This window comes from Lissotriton helveticus, chromosome 2_1 (assembly GCF_964261635.1).
Source record: "Lissotriton helveticus chromosome 2_1, aLisHel1.1, whole genome shotgun sequence".
Lineage (NCBI taxonomy): Eukaryota > Metazoa > Chordata > Amphibia > Caudata > Salamandridae > Lissotriton > Lissotriton helveticus.
The window spans coordinates 1518850795-1518874736 of NC_136059.1; the positions used below are offsets into that span (position 1 = coordinate 1518850795).

General features: G+C 44.6%; 2 protein-coding genes across 2 annotated transcripts in view; one reads left to right on the top strand and one right to left on the bottom strand.

Moving 5' to 3' along the window:
* The window catches only part of LOC144818744 (uncharacterized), a 397421-nt gene that overhangs the window by 295989 nt on the left and 77490 nt on the right, over positions 1–23942 (top strand). The gene's annotated exons all lie outside the window — the stretch shown is intronic.
* LOC144818745 (uncharacterized) overlaps positions 1–23942 on the bottom strand; it is a 220113-nt gene that overhangs the window by 20329 nt on the left and 175842 nt on the right. Inside the window, exon 9 of the mRNA XM_078676449.1 lies at positions 1673–1765. Within this exon, the coding sequence (XP_078532575.1) occupies positions 1673–1765 (93 nt within the window). The remainder of the gene's footprint in view (positions 1–1672; positions 1766–23942) is intronic.

Sequence of the window (23942 nt, forward strand, 5' to 3'; positions counted from 1 at the left end):
AAAAAGCCTCTTCCTTTCTCTAAGAATCGTTTCTCAGGGGTTGACTTGCTGAGTCTTGCTCAGACTGCTGAGGTATTCAACAAGCTTTTTTCTGCTCCTACATAGAATTTGTTAATCTAACACAAACACAGAATAGCTTGATCTACATTGGCTTGTGCTGGAAAGGGGTGGGGGGGGGGGGTAGAGGGAACAAAGCGAGGGATTCACCACCAAAGTCTACAACTGGTTCACACCTTCTTGAAGCTACACAAACACACGTGGCCCAGTAGGTATTGCACCACAACGTTTTATATAAACACAAATACTTGCTCCCTGGATTCTTAGATGAATAAGGCACTCTAGTCAAAACAGAGCGCAATGATTTTTATGAGGGAGGGCAGGTAAGCAACCTACACAAGTTACAGGAAAAGGACCCTCTCCTGCAAGCTGCTCTCACCTAATCGTCCTCCACAAGAGCACTGAAAACAAATCTGTTCAAGGAAAACTGAGGCTCATAAAGAGACTATCGGGACCCGCAGCCACGAATTTTGGACTGGCCCTTCCATTCAATATAGCTCCCCCTCCCCCCAAATTCTCAATAATTCGAATTTTGAATGGAAGCTCCAACCGTATGCTCCCTTGCCTGGTGCCTGATGATTAACTATTTCCACCCCACTGCTACCTTTTCCGCAAAGCGGCTTTGAAAACATGTCAACATGTTAAAAATAAATACATAAATAAATAAACAGCTTCCACCAATTACTAGGTCTAATTATGGCCTGGACACTGTGACAGTTGTCACTGATGTTGAAAGGACATGCAACCACCATCTCTAGCAGCAACATTCTCTACCATGGAGGGACATAGAAGAATATGTAATGATAGATCTCAGGGCGCTTGAGACAGTATTTCTTTAAGGAGGAGAACACACGGAGTTTGGTGGAAATGAGGAAATCAGGAGCATGATGGCACAGGAGTTGCGGGGCTTCAGACCTTACAATACCTATGTTAATCATATTTTATTAGTTTAGTACATGAGTTGTAATCAAATGTCAATCAAATTAAGTGCTATTCAAAGAGAAAATAGTAACAATAGGAGAATGATCCTTCACTACTAGGTGTATCTCTATTTCTTGCTGTTAATTAAGGTTTCTTGTTTTGCCTGAGAAGAGTGCAGAGTTTCTTAGGTTTTTCTCCGTATACTATATATATATATATATATAGATATTGGGCCACTTTTTGACATTCGATATGGGCAAGAAATAGAACAAAGCCTATATATTATTAATAGGAGTAAATAGGTACCTGTCCTTGGGCCTTCATATTAGGCAAAGTATCAGATCGATGCTGGGGCATCTACATTGTTCCATTTTTCGCCATCCCTCTGACCACTATCAACCCTTATTTCTTTGCAGTAGGGAGCCTTCGATGATGACAAACCATTATACTAATTACTGTACATTTAGGTAATGAATCATCTTTCCACTCAGCCACTATGGGGGCTCAAGTATTATTCTTGGATGCAGAGACGCTTTGTGATACATCAAAAAGCTTCACATCCTTCATCCAAACTGCTGAAAAGCATACCCATGGCTGAGAAAAGCTTTCACATTTTTGTTTCTTAGTTTAAGGGATTAAGGTCATGTAAATGTTGAATGCCTTTAATTTACACATCTATGCAATGTTGACTGACCTGCGGGACTGCTGCTGCATTCCATTCTGGAGCGCTCCCCAGGATCCACTGAATAGGTTTCGCATTCGTCTTTAATGCAGAATGAAGTAATTGCTGTGGTAATCAGAGGTCATAAAATAATATAAAATAGAGAAAACCACAGTATTAAACAGCAAGAATTGTCACAGAAGATGCGAGAATGCAAGCAACAGGCACAAAGAGAAAAAGAGAAATAGGTTCTTTTGAAAATTATTTCAGTTGATACTTTGTTTCCTCCTTTTGTAGTCAAAAAGAGTCAGACAATTCTCTAAGAAGTTCTTTCATGCTTTCACAGTGCCATAGAGTAGCAATTTTTTTTCACCCTTGATGTTGCATTGATGTCATGCTGAGGGGTGAAAACACCCAAAAGAATACATGGTAATTCTGCACATGTGCCTTTCAGTTGCTAAACATTTCCATCCCTCCAGGTATTCCAGAGAACAGGAAAGGGGAAGCAGGTGATTTTCTTTTTTGTGCAGCGGAACCACCAAATCCATTTTAACTAATATTACCAAGGAGCTGTAACATTCTCTTCTAATGGATAGTTTTTCATATGCAAATTAGTTTCCTTTGAAAGATTTCCATGGACATCGATTAATAATACTGAAACACACTACTTCAAGATATGCTGGACGATAGGTTTTCCAAACTAATTCTCTCCCTTGCATGCAAATATAGGTACTAACAATCGTATGCAGAGCAAATAAAGTGACCAACTTAAAGTTCTCTTTCTTGTAAAGGAAACCACTGAAGAAAGTCAGTTAAGACAGATCGCTAATAAAAACACATAATGATGCTTTCAGGTGTAGTTGTTTTAGCTGCCCCATAGCACTCAGTAATACAACTGAAGATCAACTGACGTATGTCAGTTCTGTCTATGGAATACCTCCACTATGCAATGAACCGCTCTTTACTAATTCCATAGTCATCGCATCTCAAAATATAACATTAACAAGTTCTCTTTGAAACCAGACAGAAATTCCTTCCCCTTAAAGAGATGAAGTGGCTGGAAAAAAACTGATAGCTGCAGGCGCTGATTTAGAAGAAAGTCTGTTACAGCTTCAGACATGACTGAAAATCTCGCAATTTACACAACCTCATTTTTGGAAAATAAAGTTACTTACCTTCAGTAATTTTTTTTTTTAAAGACCAACGGTCTCAAACTTTATTTAATTTCAGAGATAAGCCAGTAGTTATTCATACAGTGTCATAACAACGGGTTATTGCCACAAACAGTACACAGCAAATAGCACATATCAACATAGCAGTTATACATGAGTGAAAATAAACAGTTGCAGGTGGAAGTGCATTAGTTCATAAATGACTGTGCTATGAAGTGACTCATGGTGCGGTGCCCACAGTGCGCAGCACTGCAGAAAGGGACCAGCGTGTTCAAAAAGAAAAGTCAACAGTCATTGTGGGAAATGGAGTCCCCTAAGCAATGCAGCAGAGGTTAAAGGCAACAGTATACCCTCCGATGTCGCATGGATCGTTGAGTGTCCGCTTCCTGGTCCTGGGCGCATTGAAGCAGCAGCGTCACGTGAGATACATATGAGGAAGTGCGGTCGGGCATGATCAAGGGCACAGTATGAACGGCCTCTGTGTGAACCAAAAGAGTTAACTGGGTAGTCTAGTACAAGGGGAGGGGAGAAACATTTCAACAACTGTTGGACTAGTATTCGCGTGTGTGGCAGTGTCCCTAGGACCCTAACTGTGTGTGGTGCATCCGATGTGGGTCATGCAGGGGCGGGGACAGATGAGGAGGCGGTGTCGCCGCGGCTGTAAGGCAAGGGAGGGGGGGGGGGAAGCGAGCGGCAGGGAGGCGAGTGTGGCAGGGGACGTCGCCGTCGTGAAAGGCCTCAGTTCTCGGGGGAGGAGGGGGGGATGGGAGGAGGGGGGGGGGACGCGCGGAGCGGGGGGGGAAGGACAGGAAGGGGGGGAAGGGGGGGGTGAGGGGGGGGAGGAGAGGGGGCGGCAGAGTCCGTGCCATGCGAGGACAGCTATTAAATGGGCCCCCCCTGTGTCGCGTCGAGACGGTACTCTATGCCGGCTTGTGTGCATGCGCGGTGATAGGCAATCAGGGCAGCGTCCCAGTCCTGGGCGATCGGGAATTTACGTAGGCCAGCGGTTTCTTCCCTGTGGAGGGACACACTCTCCGCACAGGCCCAGTTGGCAAAAGAGCGACGCCAGTCCGCAGGGCGCGGTGGGTCGGCACTTTTCCAACGTCGTGTGATAAGACGTTTGGCCGTAATGAGGCCTAAATCCCAAAAGCGCGCCCGTAGCTTGGTCTGCTTGGTTCTCCTGTAGAGTCCCAGTAGGCATACCTCCCACGTCTTGGGAAGGGTTTCGCCTGTGGCTGCCGTCAACATGTCCGCGACCGCCGACCAGTACGAGGTAAGATGAGCGCAGCCCCAGAGTGCATGCAGGAAGTCCGAGTCCTGGAGGCCGCATCTGGGACACGCCGACGAAGTGAGTCCGAAGTAGCGATTCAGTTTGTCCGGAGACAGATATGCACGGTGGATGATGTAGTATTGGATAATCTTGAATCGTGCGTTGCGGGGGATGACCCTGGCGCCTGCCAGTATAGCGTTCCATTGGTTGTCCGTCCAGTCTGTGCTGCGGTCGGCCATCCACTTTTCCCTCAGCCTCTGAGAGGAAAATTGCGTGTGGCTGTGTAAGGCTTGTGCAAGCCAGTGCACAAGGTGGGACCCATCTCCCATCACATGTAGATATTGGATGAGTAGATGAGTGGACGGTTCGTGGCTGAGGTCACCCCACGCCCTCGTCAACTCATGGAGGAGCCTGGCGTGTGTCAGAAATTGACCCACCGGCAGTTCTGTGTCCGGGGTCAAGGTCTCGAAGGGCAACAGCTCCCCGTCGCTGTACAGGCCGCCTAGGTCGTCCATACTTACCTTCAGTAATGATAGTCCTGGTAAGCACACAACTTTCCGTCAGATTCTTCACCTAATGAGAACTCTATCCCAGTCTTTAGACTAGTCCAAAACAAATTGGCCCAGAAATGGATCTCCAGTGCCTCCAAGTGGTTCCACATGGCTTCAGCCATAACTCCAGACATAACCTCCAGACATGATGACACCAAAATACATCAGGCGCCAAGTAGCATGTTGGTGTCAGCTCCTGATATTCATTCGACACTCCATCAGGCATATACAGAGGAACTGAGAGAGCCACAGCAGCGACAAATATAGCACATAAGGTTTGCATACCATGGGATCTTTTTTTTAATGCTTTTTATTTTATATTTGTTTCATGGAACAATAAAGTGAAGTGAGGGAAACAAATACTCAAACACAGCAAAGTATCACAGTACCTTATGACATCTGGTTCCAGGATTATATATATACTGTTGAGTTGATACACTACACATTCTGACATTACACCATCTCACACTGATCACGTCCTCGGGAAACCATCTTTTAACTATGACCTCAGGTAGGCTAAAGTATTTTTGACACACATTTGCAAGTCCATACCTTCTGGAACTTCCAAGTGCATCTCTTCTTTTCATAAACTATTGTCTCCACCAACATACATTGGTCTACTCGGGCACTCCACATAGACTTTGTGTGATATACCTAATTACTCTATTCCTTTGCGATACTCCACTGTGGAAAACGGGAACAGAGCATGAGTATATTCCTAGTTAGGACAGTATCATTGTGGATGTCCACTAGGGGTGGGTGGTAAACTCCATTCTGCCAGTGGAGTTCTGTCCACCCTGCGCTTCACCTGGAGCGCCGAGTTCCAGAAAAACTCCACGAACGGCTACGTGGCAAAGTTTTTCACACATACAGCTTGCCAACATTAATTAGGTTGACGAGTGAGAAAAATTGAGAGCTAGGATGAGTACCAGCGCAATTTTTCCATATAGGTGGTTGCTACCGTTCGCATTCAGAATGCTGCCACTCCAGCAGAAAGTCTACTCGAGCAGCAGAAAGAAGCAGCGCCTTATGGCGCAGGACGTCATGCCGTTTTGTGCGGAATTTACAGCACGGAACAAGCTCCCGGCACAAAAAATTAGCTGGGGCAGTGTGATGTGATGAAATTCCGCCAGTGATGGAGCTCCGCAGAATCTCGCTGAGATTTTATGTAACTACACGGAATTCCGCAGTGTAAAACTCCCTAAGTTCTGCCCACCCCTAATGTCCACAATAATCGATTATGTTGACAATGGGAACCTGACATCCAAAACAGAGGATATGTGTCCACAGTTTCAGTCCAGTATATCTGTATAGTACTTCATCCGCAGATTGTGGACCTGATATACAAACTGGATTTTGTAGTGCATAAAGTAGTACTACAGTAGTACTACTTACTTACTACAAAATGCAATACATAAACATACAAGTGTAAATCTCCACATCCACCTCTCTCATCTTTTCTATGGGGAAATCCTCACACATGTAAGTTTACTACTTAGGGGTCGATTACGATTTCGTTGGGAAGGCCTCCAGACAGGTTCAGGAACGTGCAAATCCGATTCGGAGCTTATGTTTCCAACCGAATCGTCCCCCGTTCCGAATGACCAAGTACGATGCAAAGATCTCGTCTGCGTCGACCAAATTGTTTCCAAACTCGATCCTGTCCGTCCGACTCGTTCGGAGCCGAATCGTGCTGTGCAATGGAGCCGGATTTCGAACAAGTGAGTATGATGCACGATTCGGACAGCTGTATCGACTCAGTCTCATCGAGACAAAACAGCTGTCGGAATCGGACTTTGGGGGGCCAGGGCAGGCCCCCCTTTACCCAGAGCCCTTCGGATCAGTCGTGGGGGATGCCCATGGGTCCCCCCGATCCAACCAGGCACAGTGTGGCGGGCAGCTTGGGGTGCCCGCAACAGGGTGTTCGCTTTTCCCCTCCCACCCACCACTTTTTTGCTATGGGAGCCTGTGTACACGTTGGTATACAGGCTCCCATAGAGTTCAATCGGAGTCAGAGCGAACCGAGTCCGTCAGCATACAGCTGCATCGTACTCGGATGGTTGGACTCACACAACGTGATTCGCTAGGAAAGCCCTCCGGATCCGAGTCGTACGGAGGTCTTTCCTAGCGAGATCGAATCAGCCCCTTAGTAGTAAATGTGGGAGGAACCAAGCAGAAAGGGTAAAAAAGGGGGCATACTGCTTATTCAATTGGAGGGGTGGAGGGAGGAGAAAGGAGGCATTTAGGAAGGGGTTAAGGAGGGTTTACGGAAGGAAGCACACCCACCCACAAAAAAGTAAGCCCATTCCTATTCAAAAACTGTACTACTAAAGTTACAACAGCCCAAAAGCACACAAGACAGTAGGAAATGTACTCCAGCTCAGGAGTAAGTTCAGCACCACACATGGCCAACAACTGGTACTGCAACAGTCTTCCATAGACAATAATAGAGGTAGAGACTTAAAATAAACTCAATAAAAACAAATGCTACATTAAATACAATGATTTAAACTGGCTAACAATATTAATACATTTAATTTGAGGGTAAAAGAAATGGTAAAATATTATTTTTTTACTTTTATTAGCATTCTTTAAATTTAAAAATGCATGGAACATTAGTTTGTATTAAAATATGTGTAAATTACTTTTAATTAACTTTATACATCACTTTTAATGTCATGTATTCAAAATAATTGCATTAAAAAAAAAATTAGGTTGATAATGATGTACCATTTGTTTTGTTTTGTTCTGCATTTAATATAAATATATAACATTAATTTACATTCATATCTAACATAAACATATATATGTTTTAAGTTTAATAAACCCTTTTACTTTTCCCTGTACTTTACCACAGGGAGATCTCAGCCCCCGAGACAGAGATAGCCTTGTGATAAAGTTTAGGGAACATTTTCTAAAAGGCTGCTGGGGGCAGAGCTCAGGGAGGCGGGTGTTGGGATTGGAGTCACTGCCGTTACCAAGCCCGCATAAGTGGACCCCCTTGGGAAGAGCCCAGAGGATTGCCGAGCAGTACTCAAAACATTCAGCATTACTTGTTGGAAGGCCTCGACCTGGATGGGGTTGGCTGAAGGAGCAGGGAACTCAAGTTGCTCATTTTTCAGGTCCCAGGGGTTGTAGCACATCGAGGAAGAGTCTAGGGTTTGGGAACTATGTTGAGACTCAGAATAGTGCTGGAAACGTGCCTGCTTCCTTAAGGAAAAAAGATTCTTCCCCTTCCCATGATGCGTTCTATGTTTTTGATGGAGAATCTCTTAGGAAAATGCTCCTTAGAAAGGTGACCTAACTTTATGAAAGGAAGTTCACTTGGGAGCCTCAGTGCAGGCTACAGTTGAAAATAGCTTGGCTTCCTGCTCCATGATGGCCTTCAGGTGCATAGAGGCACAAGAGTCATAGGCCGCAGCATTATGCCCTGTCCCTAGATTCGTCATGGGGGTTCGAAAGAGACATCTTCGTGCTGCATTGTCGGCAATGATTAAAGCCTGAACTCCTTTGAGGAGCCATTTCACCTAGTTGCTGTTGAATAGCTGAGGAATTTATCAGTGAGATACTGAGGGAGAGCTTGGGACCATGTTGATGAGGGTCGAAAAACCAGGAACTGAAGTTTCGTTACTGGAGTACCGTTTGGCAGACCAGTCTGAAGTCAGAAAGAAGTAGTCATAAAGTGAGGAATCTGTAGAAAGATATTATTAATCAGAGGAAGTCAGTTTACCAAGCCGTTTACACAATCTGCCTTCTTACCAAAGTTATTGGCACCAAAAAACTGCATTAAAAGATGGACATTTCAAATCCTAGATACACAGCAGATCAAAATTAGAAACCATCAGATGATCCAGTACCTTTTTAGATCTCATCGAAATGCCCTCGAGTTAAATGGAGGATTGCTATTCACAAAACCTTTGAGGAAAAGTGATACTAATGAAAACTTGAAGAATAAAGACATGTCTAACTTACTCATTAATGCAGAAGAGGGACTAAAGGTGCACTAGAGCAGCAATGCTAATTATACACTAACTTATCATGTCTGGCCTTGCAACATTGGGCACAAGTGATGCTTCACAGCACAATGACAGTGTGTGCAATGTGTCTGATACCCCAGTTTGACAACAGGTCTGCATCATGATGGGCTTTGCTTGAGAAGCCCAGAGCAGAGCTCTCCACCTGTAGTGCGTAAAATGAATTCATTTAACCTGACATTTCTCTGAGTTAGTGCTTTATTTTCAGATAGTAAAGCTCAGAAACAGCGAACAGGGTTTACCTCTTTCTGTTTCTGAGCAGCGCTGTGTGAAAATAAAGCACCAACTCAGAGAAATATAGCGTTATGTGAACTCGTTTTATGCCCTGCAGGCCCAGAATACAGGCCCTCTGCTCTGTGCTGTGTCAGAAAAGCCCATCATGATACAGTCCATGGTCTTTTCTCAGAGATAATGTATGCATCTATGCATAGATACTGTCAGTAGCAAGCAGGTTTTGAGACATTTGATAAACTCAGACTGTTTCATTCAAAGTTCTTCCTACCAGCTTGTGGGAAATGACCACAACAATCATAATCACCATTTATTAAAATTGCATATGGTTTTAATAAAACTGTATCAATAAATACATTTCACCCACTTACAAAACATAATCTATACAAAAGATCTCCCACACCTGGCTCTTGGCCAGCCTTGCCACAGACCTCAGGGAGTATGCACCACTCAACTGCATTGGGGCAGCTCCCCTTTGGAAGGCAACGGTGCTGCATTCCTGCCCTAGCTTTCTTGTCGCGCCCCTGGAAGGTGTACACACAGGTCTATACAAGCATGCCCTGCTCCTATTTTGCAGCCTCCTTGTGTGCAAGACACACTGTTTGAGCATACAAACAACTGGAACAGCCACTTTCACTGCATCTGAGGGATCACACCAAACCTGGATCTTAAAAAGTGGAAGCAGTAATACATTTGAATGGGCACTTTACAGAGAAAAATCATTCAACTTTCTTCATATTTGTTTGGTCCATGTTGGCGGAATAGTTAGCACGGCAGTGTGCTGATTAGTTTTACATTAAGTCTTGAAATATTAGGATGGCTGATATGAAATTGTTCCTAAAAATGTAGGAAATTAAAAATTATTGTACCCCTTTGTAACGGGGTGGGAGCGGTAACCCCTGTCGATTGGTGGGTCGCTGATTGTGCCTCCCCTCCTTCCCCTCAGTCTGATTGGGACACCAGTCCGCTACTTTCTGACCCCGGAGACTAAATGAAGGAGGGCGCCTTTAACTGGGCCTTCAGCGGTGATGAAGTCACGCCCCCTCATGACGTCAGAGGACCCGGACTGGACAAATGCCCGGAAGCCCTCTATTCGGGGTGTGTCGACACCCAGGAGGAAGCGGAGCGAAGGACGGAAGACGAGAATCGGAGCGAGGAAGACGGCGTGCGCTGGAAAGGATGAGGAAAGGACGGAGGAGAGAGAGCGGAAGACTGTGGAGAGCCAGGAGGCCAACGACCCGGTGAACCGCCGTGCCACACTCCCGAGGGAGGAGTGTGGCTGTCACAGGTACGGCGGCGTTGGGCAGCCTGGGTCGGGAGTAAGGGGGCCCGTGTATAATATTGTACATATTCCTGCCTTCCGTTTTTCCTTTCCTGCATCCCGCATCCCCCTACCCTCCTGTCCCTCCCTTTCGTTCCTCACTCACTCCTAGAGCACAGAGCATCGGCAATACATGTTTAGCACTGGTGTTCCCTCACAATCACTCGGTTCCCGTGGTGCAACTGGTATCAGACAGTAAAACTGACGGTATCCCTCTGTTGGTTTCTCTTTGCGGAGCTGACCAGGAGCAGTAAAAAAACACGTCACCCGAAGTGCTGACTCTAGAAGAAAAACCATAACATCCACTGAAAGAGGTCGGCCTCGTCATCCTCGGCAAGAACGGACGCCATCACGGACCGGGCAGATTTTGCAAGAGAAAGGTTGACTTTCAGGACTCGTAAAGCCTTTATCCGAATAAAACCCTCATTACGCAGAACAAGTCTCCAGCCTGTTCATAATCCCCCGATAGAAAGTCTCCAGCCTGTTCACACCCCCACGCTACACCCTTTTTTTTGGCAGTGGTTGTAATTTGTTTTTTTGAGTTTTCCAATGAATCACCATTGGATAATTTCATTGACTTTGATAACCAGGAAACAGGCTAAATTAATGGATCTTATTCCTACTTTCAACTATATGTCTGTGATCTACGCACTGTAAGACAATTCTGCTACATATATGAACATGCTTTACCTTGAACTGTGAGCTCAAGTATAATGATATGAAACTAATTCCCCTTGCCAGGGGGCACATGGAACAGAGATGATGAAAATATATCATACTGATTCACAATAATTGCACTGCACATTTCTGCCTACGATTTAATAGAATTTCCTTCTTGCACACAACTTACCAAACCCTAAAGGGTATGCCACAGAAAGCTATAGCTTTTCAGGTGGACTCCCGACTCTAGTCTAGACATATTCCTGTCAGTGTGGAGACAATTTACGTAGGTAAATATTAGATTTGTGCATTTAATATTATACCCCTGGAGGAAAGCCTTCTCACCCCTGAAAATATAGGCTGTTTAGGCCACTCTCTTTTTCACTGTGCATACTTCTACATTCTTTTGTTACTAAGGTTAAGTGCAAAAATTGAATGTGTATACCCTATTGCCAATATTTGTGAATATAGAGTAATAACTGTAGGGGGTTTTCACCACCTCAATGGCCACACCACTGCCACTCCAATGGGAACACCCGTTTTTATATCCTAAACATATATTTCAGCTGTAGCCAATGCAGTGTGAAAAAGACGGTGTTGTGGTTTAGAGAGCTTTGGGGAATGTCGTAAATCATGTACGAATATTGGCAGGTGTGAGTGGAAGATGTAAGGACATTGTGGAGTGCAACATTTTACCAACATAGTTCCAAAAAGGTTGTATACTTGGGCATTCACAGATAATATGAGTTGTGTCACAACCAGAATTGGAGCATCTCCAACAATTAGTATGTGAAAGTAGGCCACCTTTATGCAACTTGACTGGCGACCACTGCCAATCATGGAGTATTTTAAATAAACTAAATGTAAGCCTTGCTTCATGGGTCCCTTTATGCAGATTCTCCAACAGCTGTTCCCACTCATTAGCTGTTTAAGAGTTTGATAAACAGGACTGACATTTAAGGTGAAGATTATGAGAGAGGGATTGTGAAAAGAGGTGAAACGTGAAGGTTTTTATAAAGACCAGAAGTCACTCCTTTATGTTTCCCCCATGTATTTAAATAGGATAATATTAGTGAGATTTGAAGCAACCAAATGTTTCTTCAAACACTGTTGGAGTTGAAGATATTTCAAAGAGTGTTATGTGGGAAGAATAAATTCCTCTCTTAGTTATGAGAATGATTTGAAATCTCGTAATCAAAAAAAAGAGAGAGAGGAACTAGAATGGCTAGTCCGCTTCCCCTAAAGTATAATGTATAAACAAAGAGAACTAGCTATTTGAATAGTGTTTGCGTTCTATGTGTCTGCATGGAAAACCATTTGGTTTTGTATGAATGCCCTCACCCACCAACCTAGTTGGTGGCATGCTTCATCATCGGGCCCACCCGAGGCACCGAGTGCGCCTCAGGTGTGCTGCGACGCCACACTACTGCGAAGCGTTTTTTTTTTAAAGTGAGTGTGCTGTGCTGGTGTTTTGCGTGAGGTTTAAAATACTGTCCTTGGGGTCCCAAGAGGGCTTTATTGGTGGGCCCCAGGCAGTGATTAAAACGAAGGCTTGGGACGTGTGGGGGTAGACTTATGGTCTCCCACGTCCAGTGTGGTCGACCAGTTTCAGCCAGGCCTTTTTACTAAACTGGCTTTCATCAGGACCTATTATGTGTGGGGGGGTGTAACAGGGATAAATGTGTTTGTCAGTGCCCTGTATGTGTAGCACACACTAAGGTGCTTGTACATGTGAGAGGTATTTCCTCTCAGTTTGTACCTGTAGGGAAATAAAATAGAGACAAAACAGGACAAACAGAAGACACATTTATTGTTTAAAAACACTCAACAAACAACCTCATAAATTGTGGGTATGCGCCTGGTGCCTAAACGTGTGAACGGATAAGGCGGGAGTTTAGGCGCTAGTGGCGAAAAAGTGGCAATTGCCGGTTAAAATGTTTGTGTGGTATTGGTGCTATTACCTAATTGCGGTAGTTCATTGCTGTGAAATAGCAGCGAAAAATATGCACACGTGTTATGTTATGTTAGGGTTTTTTTATAAAGCGCTCGAATCAACCGGGGGCATCTCAGCGTTTCGCCTAGCATAATACACTGAGGACAGGAGGGGGAACTATGAAGAAAAAAAAGGGGTTAAAACAAGAATGCTTTCAGGTGGTTTCTGAAAATCAGATAGGAAGTACATTTCCGCAGGGGTAAAGGGAGCTGATTCCAGTATTTCGGGACAACATAGGAAAATGCTCTGCCACCGGTGCGAACAAGGCGAATACGTGGAATCTTCACTAGAGCTAGGGAGTTGGACCTAAGGTTAAGATCCGTCAGTGGCAATTGCCGGTTAAAAGGTTTATGCGGTATTGGTGCTATTACCTAATTGCGGTAGTTCATTGCTGTGAAATAGCAGCGAGAAATATGCAAACGTGGTATACGATTGTGGTGCTTACTCCTATCTACAGAGGACAAACTCCAAGCATCTCCGCAGGAGGGTCAGGACTTAGTGCACTCTGAAAAAAGGTTGGGAGAAAAGGTAGGTATCTGAGTGGGAGAGGCCAAGTGCTATTAGCACTTAGTGATGGCCGGAGGCAGCAAAACTGTACCGCGAGCGGGGGCTGGTCTTTGCACTTACTTGGCAGGGTTTCCAGACCCATTGATACACCTGTTGTCCGGCCGCGAGTTCCGTTGGAAATGATCGCTTGTGGCCGGTGTCTTTAAATACCCACTATTTGCCACTGGTGTTGCTCGTTGAAGGTGGGCGTGGCTTGTGAGAGTAGCGTTCGCGTATTGCGTTCGACTGGGCGTGTTTCTCTCCAGGCACAAATCTGTGGGGAAAAGACAGCGAAGAAAGACAAACATGTGCTCGCATCCTAAGGGATTCACGAATAATATTTACTAGTAGTGTTTGCGCCAAAGGGTTTATAAAATGAGAAAGAATTGTCAATTTGGGGTCTAAACTTAGTAAGAAAGAAAAAATGAGAGGGGTGCTGGTCTCGAACCGGCTACCTGTGGTATGTTGGTCTGTGTAAGAGAGGCTGCGCAGCGCTGGGTTGTGGTTGTCAGAGTGGCTGCAGTAGCGCTAAACTGTAGCTGTCTAGTGGGGCCGGGAGAAGGCATGCGCGATCACTGCAAGAATAGGCCTCACGTGGTGGGTAAAGTTAAAAGGCAAAAAATTATGGCATTTAACGTGTGATGTATGGCACTGTTTGTGTGCTAGGTCGGGGTGGCACTGTGGTAGAGTGGCACTGTGGTACAGGCAGCTGACTAAGTATCTGGAAACAAATCACCTTCTTGATCCCTCCCAGACAGGCTTTAGAGCCAATAACAGTACTGAAGCAACGCTGCTGGCAGTGTCGGACAGTATCAGATCCCGCACCGACCAAGGTGGGGCAGTGGCCCTGATACTGTTGGACCTGTCAGCGGCATTCGACACGGTCTCCCACAACTGCCTGCTGAACATTCTCTATGAAAAAGGTGTTCACTCCACTGCCTTAAGCTGGCTACAGTCATTCCTGAGCAATCGCACACAAGCAGTGCATATGGGCCAATTCCATTCCAAACCCAGCCACATAGGTTGCGGTGTCCCCCAAGGGGCCTCCTTAAGCCCGACCCTTTTTAATGCCTATATGTCAGCCCTAGCTAAAATCGGTGGGAAGTGGGGCATTGGCATTTGCTCATACGTGGACGACACACAACTGATGGTGGCCCTGGATGAGAAACCAGACACTACCAAATCTAAACTGCACAATTGTCTTTCTGAAATGACCCAGTGGATGCACACTCATTGCTTGAAGTTGAACGCCGGCAAATCTGAAATCTTATTGTTCGGCGGTGCTAAACTAGTGTGGGACGCCTCCTGGTGGCCGTCCACCTTAGGCAAGGCCCCCGTCCCAAAACAACATGCCAAAAATCTGGGTATCATCATGGACGACGCCTTGTCTATGAAGGAGGACGTGCGTTCCCTCTGTGGCAAGGGCTTCACCATTCTAAAGCTCCTAGCCAGACTGTTCCCTTGGATACCACTGGACTGCAGACGCTCGGTTACTCAAGCTATGCTGGTCAGTCTCATGGACTATGGCAATGCCCTGTTTGTAGGCATGAATGAGCATTTATTCACACGCCTACAAGTACTGCAGAATGCAGCAGCAAAACTTGTCTGTAATAAGGGAAAGTTGGATTCCGCCTCAGATTGTCTGAGGAAATTGCACTGGTTGCCGATGCGCCAGAGAGCAGTTTTTAAACTGCTCAGTCATACTCATAGAGCTCTCTATAAAACAGGCCCAAAATTACTTCAGGAGAAGATCGAATTCTATGTACCCACGAGAAACTTGCGAGCGCTCCAATCAGCTCTTGCTAGAACAAGACGCATTAACAAAGTAAGGACAGGCGGTCGCTCCTTTTCCTATCTAGCAGCTAAGAAGTGGAACGAGCTTCCTCAGGACCTAAGACTTATCACCAACTACCTTCAGTTCCGAAAAAAACTGAAAACACACCTATTCCTTAAATCTTAAGCATCTGTGTGCTAGCGTCAGTCTGCAGATTTATCAGTACTGGTTTCAGCGCCTTGATATCCCCTGGGATGAGTGTTGTGCTCTACAAATAACATAAATAAATAAATAAATAAATAGTGTCCAGCCCTACGGGAGCATGTGATTATCTCTTAAGGCTGTTCCACGGAATACTGTCGTTTAGCCCCTGGATATGGGTGGGCAGTCTATAAATCCAGTGTTGTTCTTTTGTAAGGAGACTGATCTCATCGTCAGTGAGGTGGACAGGGATTTGCTCAATTACTGTCCACCATATGTCATTAGGGGTGGGGCCTGATTGGAGAAAGTGGTCCATGAGTCTAATGTTGGTCTTTTTACAACGGCTCGTGCTTCTGTGTTCTGTGATCCGTGTGCGCACTTTTCTTGTGGTCATCCCCACATATCTGCGTTTGCATGGGCATTTAATCAGATTAAGTTTGTGGAGTCACAATCAGAGTGCTTCAGTTGGTGCCATGTTTTCCCTGGTTCCAGGTCTAAGGTCTTGCTGGTTTGTGTGAGGTGGCAAATGCTACAGTCACCACAAGGGTAATGTCCTGTGACTCTAGGCAGGCCCCATGCGGTATGCAATGTGTTGCCTGCTGTGGGTTCGATGGTCCTGGGTCGCATCGACACTAGTTGGTCCTTCAGGCTGCTGGATTTTTTGTAGGCAAATAGGGGCTGGGCCCATTCGCGGTTACCTGTGTTTATGATTCTCCAATTTTTATTTATTTATTTATTATTTTGGCCACTTGGTTTGAGATACAGTTGTAAGTTGTGACACAGGTAAGAGGTGGGGTGTCCTCAGTACGTTCTGGGACTTCTAGAAGGGCATCCTGATTTTGGTTCCTAGCATGCTTCTTAGTGTTGTTACTGATTCTTTTGGGGTAACCACTTTGGTTTAGTTTCTGGGCTAGGTCGGATGCCTGTTTGTTGTAGTCCTCACTGCTGCTGCAGTTGCGCAAAAATTGCCCGAAAGGGAGATTTTTCCTGAGGGGGCGTGGGTTAAAACTACTGAATTTGAGTAGTGAGTTCCTAGAAATAGGTTTGTAATATGTGGTTGTGGCTAGTTTGCCATCTTTTGCATTGATCATTAGGTCGAGGAATGGTAATTGATTACTGTTGCTCGAGCTGGTAAAGCGCAGAAATAGGTCTTGTGTGTTGAGCCAGGTTAGGAAGTGATGTAGTGTCTCCTCTGTGCCTGTCCATATCATGAGGACGTCGTCGATGTAGCGACACCAGAATCCCATTGAGTCTTTGAATGGGTTTTGTGGTGACAGAATGTGTGTAAGTTCAAAGTGGTAGACGTAGAGTCCGGCCACTCTTGGGGCAAAAACGCTGCCCATCGATGTACCATTTGTTTGTAAGTAGTACGTGCCTTCAAATTCGAAAGAGTTCTCCTTAAGTGCCAGTCTGGCACATTCCAGGATGAACTCCCTGGCCGTTGAGTGTTCCCATGGTGATTTGGTCAACATTTCTTCCAGTACTTTGAGGGTGGAATCCTGGGGTAAGCTTGTATATAAGCTTTCAATGTCTAATCCCACCAGTAATTGTATGGTGGGGTCAAACTCCATGTCTGAGATGAGAGATAGGAGATGTTTTGTGTCCTTAATATATGTGGATGCTCCCTGTACAAGAGGATTCAGGAAGAAGTTGCAGAACCTGGAGAGGGGCTCCAGTAGGGAGTCGATGCCCGACACAATTGGAAGTCCCGGGGGTGGTCTTGCTTCCTTGTGAATTTTAGGGACCGTGTAAAAGTACGGGATTTTAGGGTTCGTTTTGCAGAGAAAGGCTGTGTCTTGTTTGGAGACGTGGTTGCGGTCTGCAGCTGCTGTCACTAGATTGGTTATGGCGACCTGTAGGTTGTTAGTTGGATCCCCATTGAGGCGTTTGTGATTGCATGTGTCATCCAGTAGTCTCTGGCACTCAGCTCTGTATGCCTGCGTGTCCTTAGTCACTATCCCTCCGCCTTTGTCCGCGGGTTTGATGATAATGTTGCGGTTCTCCCGGAGGGTTTTTAGGGCTTCTCGTTCTTCCCTCGATAGGTTGTTAAAGGTCTCTGTCTGAGCGATTTTTTCTACTTCATTGTAGGTGGCCTGTTCAAACGTCGTGATTTTGACCTGGACACTCGATGGTGGTGGTGTGAATGTTGATTTGAGTCGTACGCCAGTTTCATTGGCATTCTCTGTTGCATCTGTATTCTGTTGTTTCTCAAAGAAAGCTTTGAGCTTCAATTTCCGAAAAAATTCAGCCAGCTCCATGTGGAGATGGAATTTGTCCATGCGTTTGGTGGGTAGAAAAGAGAGAGCTTTGTTTAAGACTCTCTCTTCCACTGTAGTTAGTGGATGGGAAGATAAATTGAAGACCAGGGACGGCGCCTGATATTCAATGGTCAGCGGTTTCCGCTGGTTCCTGGTTGCATCTCCTTTGTTTTGTTCCTGGTGTTGGCACTGACTGGTCCGTCCTCTTCTGCCCAGTGTACCTGTGGTGTATTTCTCCTGCGGCCTCTTGATCGTCTGCCCTGGCCTAAAAAAGGCGGTCTGTATGGTTGTCTGAAGAAATTTTGCAGTACCTGGTGGTACATTGGCGGCCATCCAAAGTATGGATTCTGGTGGGGATGGTTGAATGGTGAGGGTCCAAATGTTTGGTTTGTCTGTTGTTGTGCACCCCATGGTTGCTGCCATCGTTGTCCACGGCCTCTATTCCTTTGTTGTTTTGAGGAGCCTGTGCTCGAGTCACTTGACATGGAGGTGTTGTCCCCTAAGGTGTCAGATGACCTGTCCTGTCTGGTCGGTGCAACGTAATCCTCTTCTGAATAAGGATAAACTTTAGCATACTGCAACCACTCTGACAACCACAACCCAGCGCGGCGCAGCCTCTCTTACACAGACCAACATACCGCAGGTAGCCGTTTCGAGACCAGCACCCCTCTAATTTATTCTTTCTTACTAAGTTTAGACCCCAAATTGACAATTCTTTCTCATTTTTTTAAACCCTTTGGCGCAAATACTACTAGTAAATATTATTAGTGAATCCCTTAGGATGCGAGCGCATGTTTGTCTTTCTTCGCTGTCTTTTCCCCACAGATTTGTGCCAGGAGAGAAACATGCCAAGCCCAGCCGAACGCTATACGCGAACGCTACTCTCACAAGCCCCGCCCACCTTCCACGAGCAACACCGGCAGCAAATAGTGGGTATTTAAAGATGCCGGCCACGAGAGATCATTTCCAACGGAACTCGCGGCCGGACAACAGGTGTATCAATGGGTCTGGAGACCCTGCCAAGTAAGTGCAAAGACCGCCCCCGCTCGCGGGACAGCCTCCAGTTTTGCTGCCTCCGGCCATCATTGAGCGCGCATTGTTTTACCGCTAGTAGCACTTGGCCTCTCCCACTCAGATACCTACCGTTTCTCCCAACCTTTTTTCAGAGTGCACTAAGTCCCGACCCTCCGGCGGAGATTCTTGGAGTTTGTCCTCTGTAGATAGGAGTAATCAACACAATCGTATACCACGTGTGCATATTTCTCGCCGCTATTTCACAGCAATGAACTTCCGCAAATAGGTAATAGCACCAATACCGCATAAACATTTTAACCAGCAATTGCCACTTTTTCGCCACTAGCGCCTAAACTCCCGCCTTATCCGTTCACACGTTTAGGCACCAGGCGCATACCCACAATTTATGAGGTTGTTTATTGAGTGTTTTTAAACAATATGTGTCTTCTGTTTGTCCTGTTTTGTCTCTATTTTATTTCCCTACAGGTACAAACTGAGAGGAAATACCTCTCACATGTACAAGCACCTTAGCGTGTGCTACACATACAGGGCACTGACAAACACATTTATCCCTGTTACACCCCCCACACATAATAGGTCCTGATGAAAGCCAGTTTAGTAAAAAGGCCTGGCTGAAACTAGTCGACCACACTGGACGTGGGAGACCATAAGTCTACCCCCACACGTCCCAAGCCTTCGTTTTAATCACTGCATGGGGCCCACCAATAAAGCACTCCTTGGGACCCCAAGGAAAGTACTTCAAACCTCACGCAAAACACCAGCACAGCACACTCACTTTAAAAAAAAAAACGCTCCGCAGTAGTCTGGCGTCGCAGCACACCTTAGGCGCACTCGGCAGTGCCTTGGGTGGGGCCCGATGATTAAGCATGCCACCAACTAGGTTGGTGGGTGAGGGCCTTCATACAAAACCAAATCGTTTCCCATGCAGACACATAGAACGCAAACACTATTCAAATAGCTAGTTCCCTTTGTTTATACACAATGATTTGAAATCGCCATTATGAAGAAGTGGAGAGTGAATGCCAGTTGTTTTCCATAAATGCCAGGACAGAGTTTGACCATTAATACGTATACCTGAATTATTCCATAGGGGAGCCTTGCTTTGGAAACGCAGGTTTGAATCTAATAAACGATGTCCCCTTTGCCAGGATTTATGCATAGCTGATAAAATCAGGTATTTGGGGTCAGAACGACTAGCACCGCTTCCGTATAAAAGAGAAAGACCGGAATCTGTGGCTAAAAGGTGGCGTTCTATATGAATCCATTGCGGAGTATCTTTGATCCCTGGTAACAAATAAGATATTTGAGACATTTTCAATCGATGGGAGGCCCATTCCTCCGTATAGTTGGTGAGCTTTAAGTTTTGTCATGGTAAGGCAAGGCTTAGTCGAACCCCATATGAAGGTTTTAATCTTGAAGTCTATTAATCAAAGAGTGGATAAAGGGATCTGGAGGGGAAGCATGCCCAACATGTATATGAAATGCGGAAGAATGACCATTTTAATAGCTTGGACTCTACCCCAAAGAGAAAGCCCTAGACCCTTCCATTTGTCAAAATCTCGCTGCATTTGAGAAATCAGAGGATTTAAATTGTTTATAACCATGCCTTCCAAACCTTTATTGACTAGAACTCCTAGGTACTTAAGGCGTGAAGATTGCCAATGGAAAGGCAAACCATATATAGCTGCTTTTGTAGTACCATCAGAGATGGGTAATGCCTCACTCGTGTCCCAATTAATTTTATAACCTGAAAAGGAAGAGAAGTTATTGATAATTTGAAGGAGAGATGGAATAGAACAGGGAAGGCTTGTAAGGGTGAGTAGGATATCATCTGCATATAAGTACATTTTAGAATTTCCTATTGGGAGGGGTATACCTGCGATTTCATCGGCTTGGGGAATTGTAGCAGCGAATGGTTCCTTAGCTAAGAGGAAAAGAAGGGGGATGTAGGGCATCCTTGACGTGTTCCTCTCCGAATCAGAAATGTGTCAGATAAAAAACCACCACAATTTACTTGAGCGGATAGATTGTCATATAATAAGCATACCTTGGTTATGTTCACCCAACCCAAATCGTTCCATTACTGTAAAAAGGTAGTCCCATTCAATGCGATCAAACGCTTTTTCTGCGTCAAGTGAAAGAGCTAATGCATCATCTGGAAGATGTTTAGCAGGCCATAGTGTATGGGCTAACGTACGAAGTTGAATCCGATAGGCGCGTCCTGGGATAAAGCCTATTTGAGTGTGGTGTATCAGGGAAGGTAAGACTTTACGAAGGCGAGACGCCAGGATGCTGGCCAATATTTTAATATCACAATTTAATAACGAGATGGGACGATAACTACTGCATAGCAAAGGATCTTTACCAGGCTTGGGTAGCACAACGTTGAGTGCTAAGTTAGAAAGAGGCCCCAATGAAGATACATTATCCGCTTCTTGGAATGCAGCATGTAATATATCAATAACATTGTGTCCTGCCCATCGATAGAATTCAGCAGGGAATCCATCTTCCCCAGGAGCTTTGTGGTAAGGTTGGTTAGCAATGGCTTGGGAAATCTCATCTTTACTAATTTCTCTACCATCATCAGAGAGACGGGGAAGATCCACCTTTGTAAGAAAAGTAGACATCTTAACCAAATCTATCTGGGGTGTAGAGAGATTGGTAAAAAGAGGCAAATTAATTTACAATATCTTGAGGTCTCGCAAGCATATCACCCTGTGCTGTTCGAATAGCCGGAATGCCATAGCTGCTTCTCTTTGGCGTGATTGTGCAGCCAACAATCTCCCTGCCTTTTCCCCCTGCTCGCAATGTCGTCCCTTCATTCTCTGCAGAGCGTATTCAGCTGTAGATGTGAAATGGCCATTTAATGCCATACGTGCTTGCTCTAGTGATTTACGACTCTGCAAGGTTGGTGTAAGTGTGTACAGGCGAGAGTAGGATTGAATGTTGTGTTCTAGTTCTTTTTGCCGTGCGGCATTCTGTTTATTAACAAGTGCTGCATCACGCATTAACTGACCCCTGATAGTGGCTTTAGCTGCAGCTAAAATAGTTCTGTTGAAGATCACAGAAACCTGGTTAGCGGAAAAATATTCTTGAAGATGTGATTGTAGCGGAGATTTACCTTTGGGGGGTCCTGTGTCGGTGTATGTTCATGCTTAAGCCCTGGCCGAGAGAGTCCTAGTTCCAGGGATAAGAGGACAGGGGAGTGGTTAGATAAAGCTGCTTCCAAAATGCGAGATTCCGTGACCAATTGAACAACTTCTGTGATGTCAAAAAGTAGTCCAAGCGGGAGTATGTGCCATGGGTGGGAGAGAAGAAGGTGTATTGCTTGTCTGTTGGATGACTAAGACACCAGTGGTCAACTAATCCGTTATCCGATATTACGTCATTTAATAGAGCTCTATCTGCAGCACTCCCCTTGTCTAATGGACCTGTTTTGAATAGAACTGGATCTCGTGCCAAATTCCAGTCGCCACCAATGAGGTACTGTGAGGCATCTATCTCTGTTAATAAACAGTTCAACTGGAATAAGAATAATTTTTTGGTCCCTGTCGGAGTGTAAACTGATCCCACACAAATGTAAGCATCTCAAATACGCAATTTAGCAAACGCTTAACGTCTATCAGAATCAGATCATATTTTGGAGACCTTGATTGGGAGTGACTTGCGAATAAAGATTGCAACTACACATTTGCAAATAGGGCTAGCGTCTGTGGATTCACCCTTCTGAATATTACTATGAATGACCTTCTCCACCCATTCTCTGCATAGTTTATCAGATTCTAGCATATCTAGATGGGTTTCTTGTAGAAAGGCCACATCTACGTGTTTGGATTAGAGATAAGAAAGCACTTTTTTTCTTTTAATGTAATGGGTGAGACCATGGACATTCCATGTAACTGTGCATAGAGGAGATTAGAAAGAAGATAAGGAGGAAGGGAGAAATAGAAGAGAGGTACCCTGGCTCACCACACAAACATCAAGGTTTGGGTATGTAGGCAATCTACGTGAATAGTATAACGTAAACGATGTAGTACGTTATTTGAGAAGGAAGGAATAAAGGATAGAAAAAGGAAGGAGAGAAGGTGAGAATATAAGATGAAGTTAAAATGAAAGGTGAGAGTATTTATGGAACAATACTAGAGGTTCAGAACTGTTGACCACGGGTCTGGGCTCACTGGAGCACCACCGTGGGGGAGGACCCCATCAGAAAAATGAAGTAATAGGGCAGGTATGTAATAAAAAAAAAATCTGAAATAGATATGTCCCAGAAGGTAATAATGGGAGTATGCACTAACGATTAAATGAAAAATAAAAACAGAAAATGGCGTGAAGTGAGTTAAGATAAAAGTCTATGATAACACATTGGTCAGATTTAGAAATACAAAGAAAGATAACATATAGGTGATTGAAAATAAGAATAGAAAATATTAGATACATTAGGTATGTCACATTAAGGAAAGAGAGATAATATGTTCATGAGCTAAACTGAAGGAATATATATTATGCACATAAATAAGTATGAAATAATATAGGAAGCGGATTAAAAGTGATGAATATCAGTCTTTATAGGTGAAACATTAGAAATATAAAATCGAATATTTAAATAAATATAGCATAGGGTGGCTTATAATGATATAATATAACATATGATATTAAGAGTAACAGATGAAAGTCTTAAGGAGATAAAACAGTAGTAATGTAAAATAGAAACATACAATCTACTAGAGCATACTGAAAAAAACTTGAACATCAGTTTTCTGTGGTGTCATGCAATTTGTTCATAGTACTTATGTGAATGAAAATGACCCTAAAGCTTGTCTGAGGCCTACTGTTAACTAGCATTATAAATATTAACTAGAATAATATAGAACTGCAGCCTAGAATAATATAATGTAGCATAACATATTGAGAGTAGCAGGCAGAAATCATGAAAACATTATAAATACAGAATTGCATCAATATAAAATAGAGTGATATAATCTACTACGGCCTATCGAACAGGACTTGAACATCATTTCATAGGAGACCATGCAAGTTGGTCATAGTAGTTATACTAATGAGGAAGAGCCAGAAACTAGTGTGAGGCCTTATATTAGTTGTAGCTGCAAGTAGGATCATCAGATTGATTAACAACATTTTGAGTCTGCATCTGAGGTGGATTTAAGAGGGGACCTAGATTTGTCTCTTTGTGGCTCTTTTGTAAAAGTAGAAACTGACTGCAGAGTTGAGCTTTTGTCTTCTTGAGAACGATTAG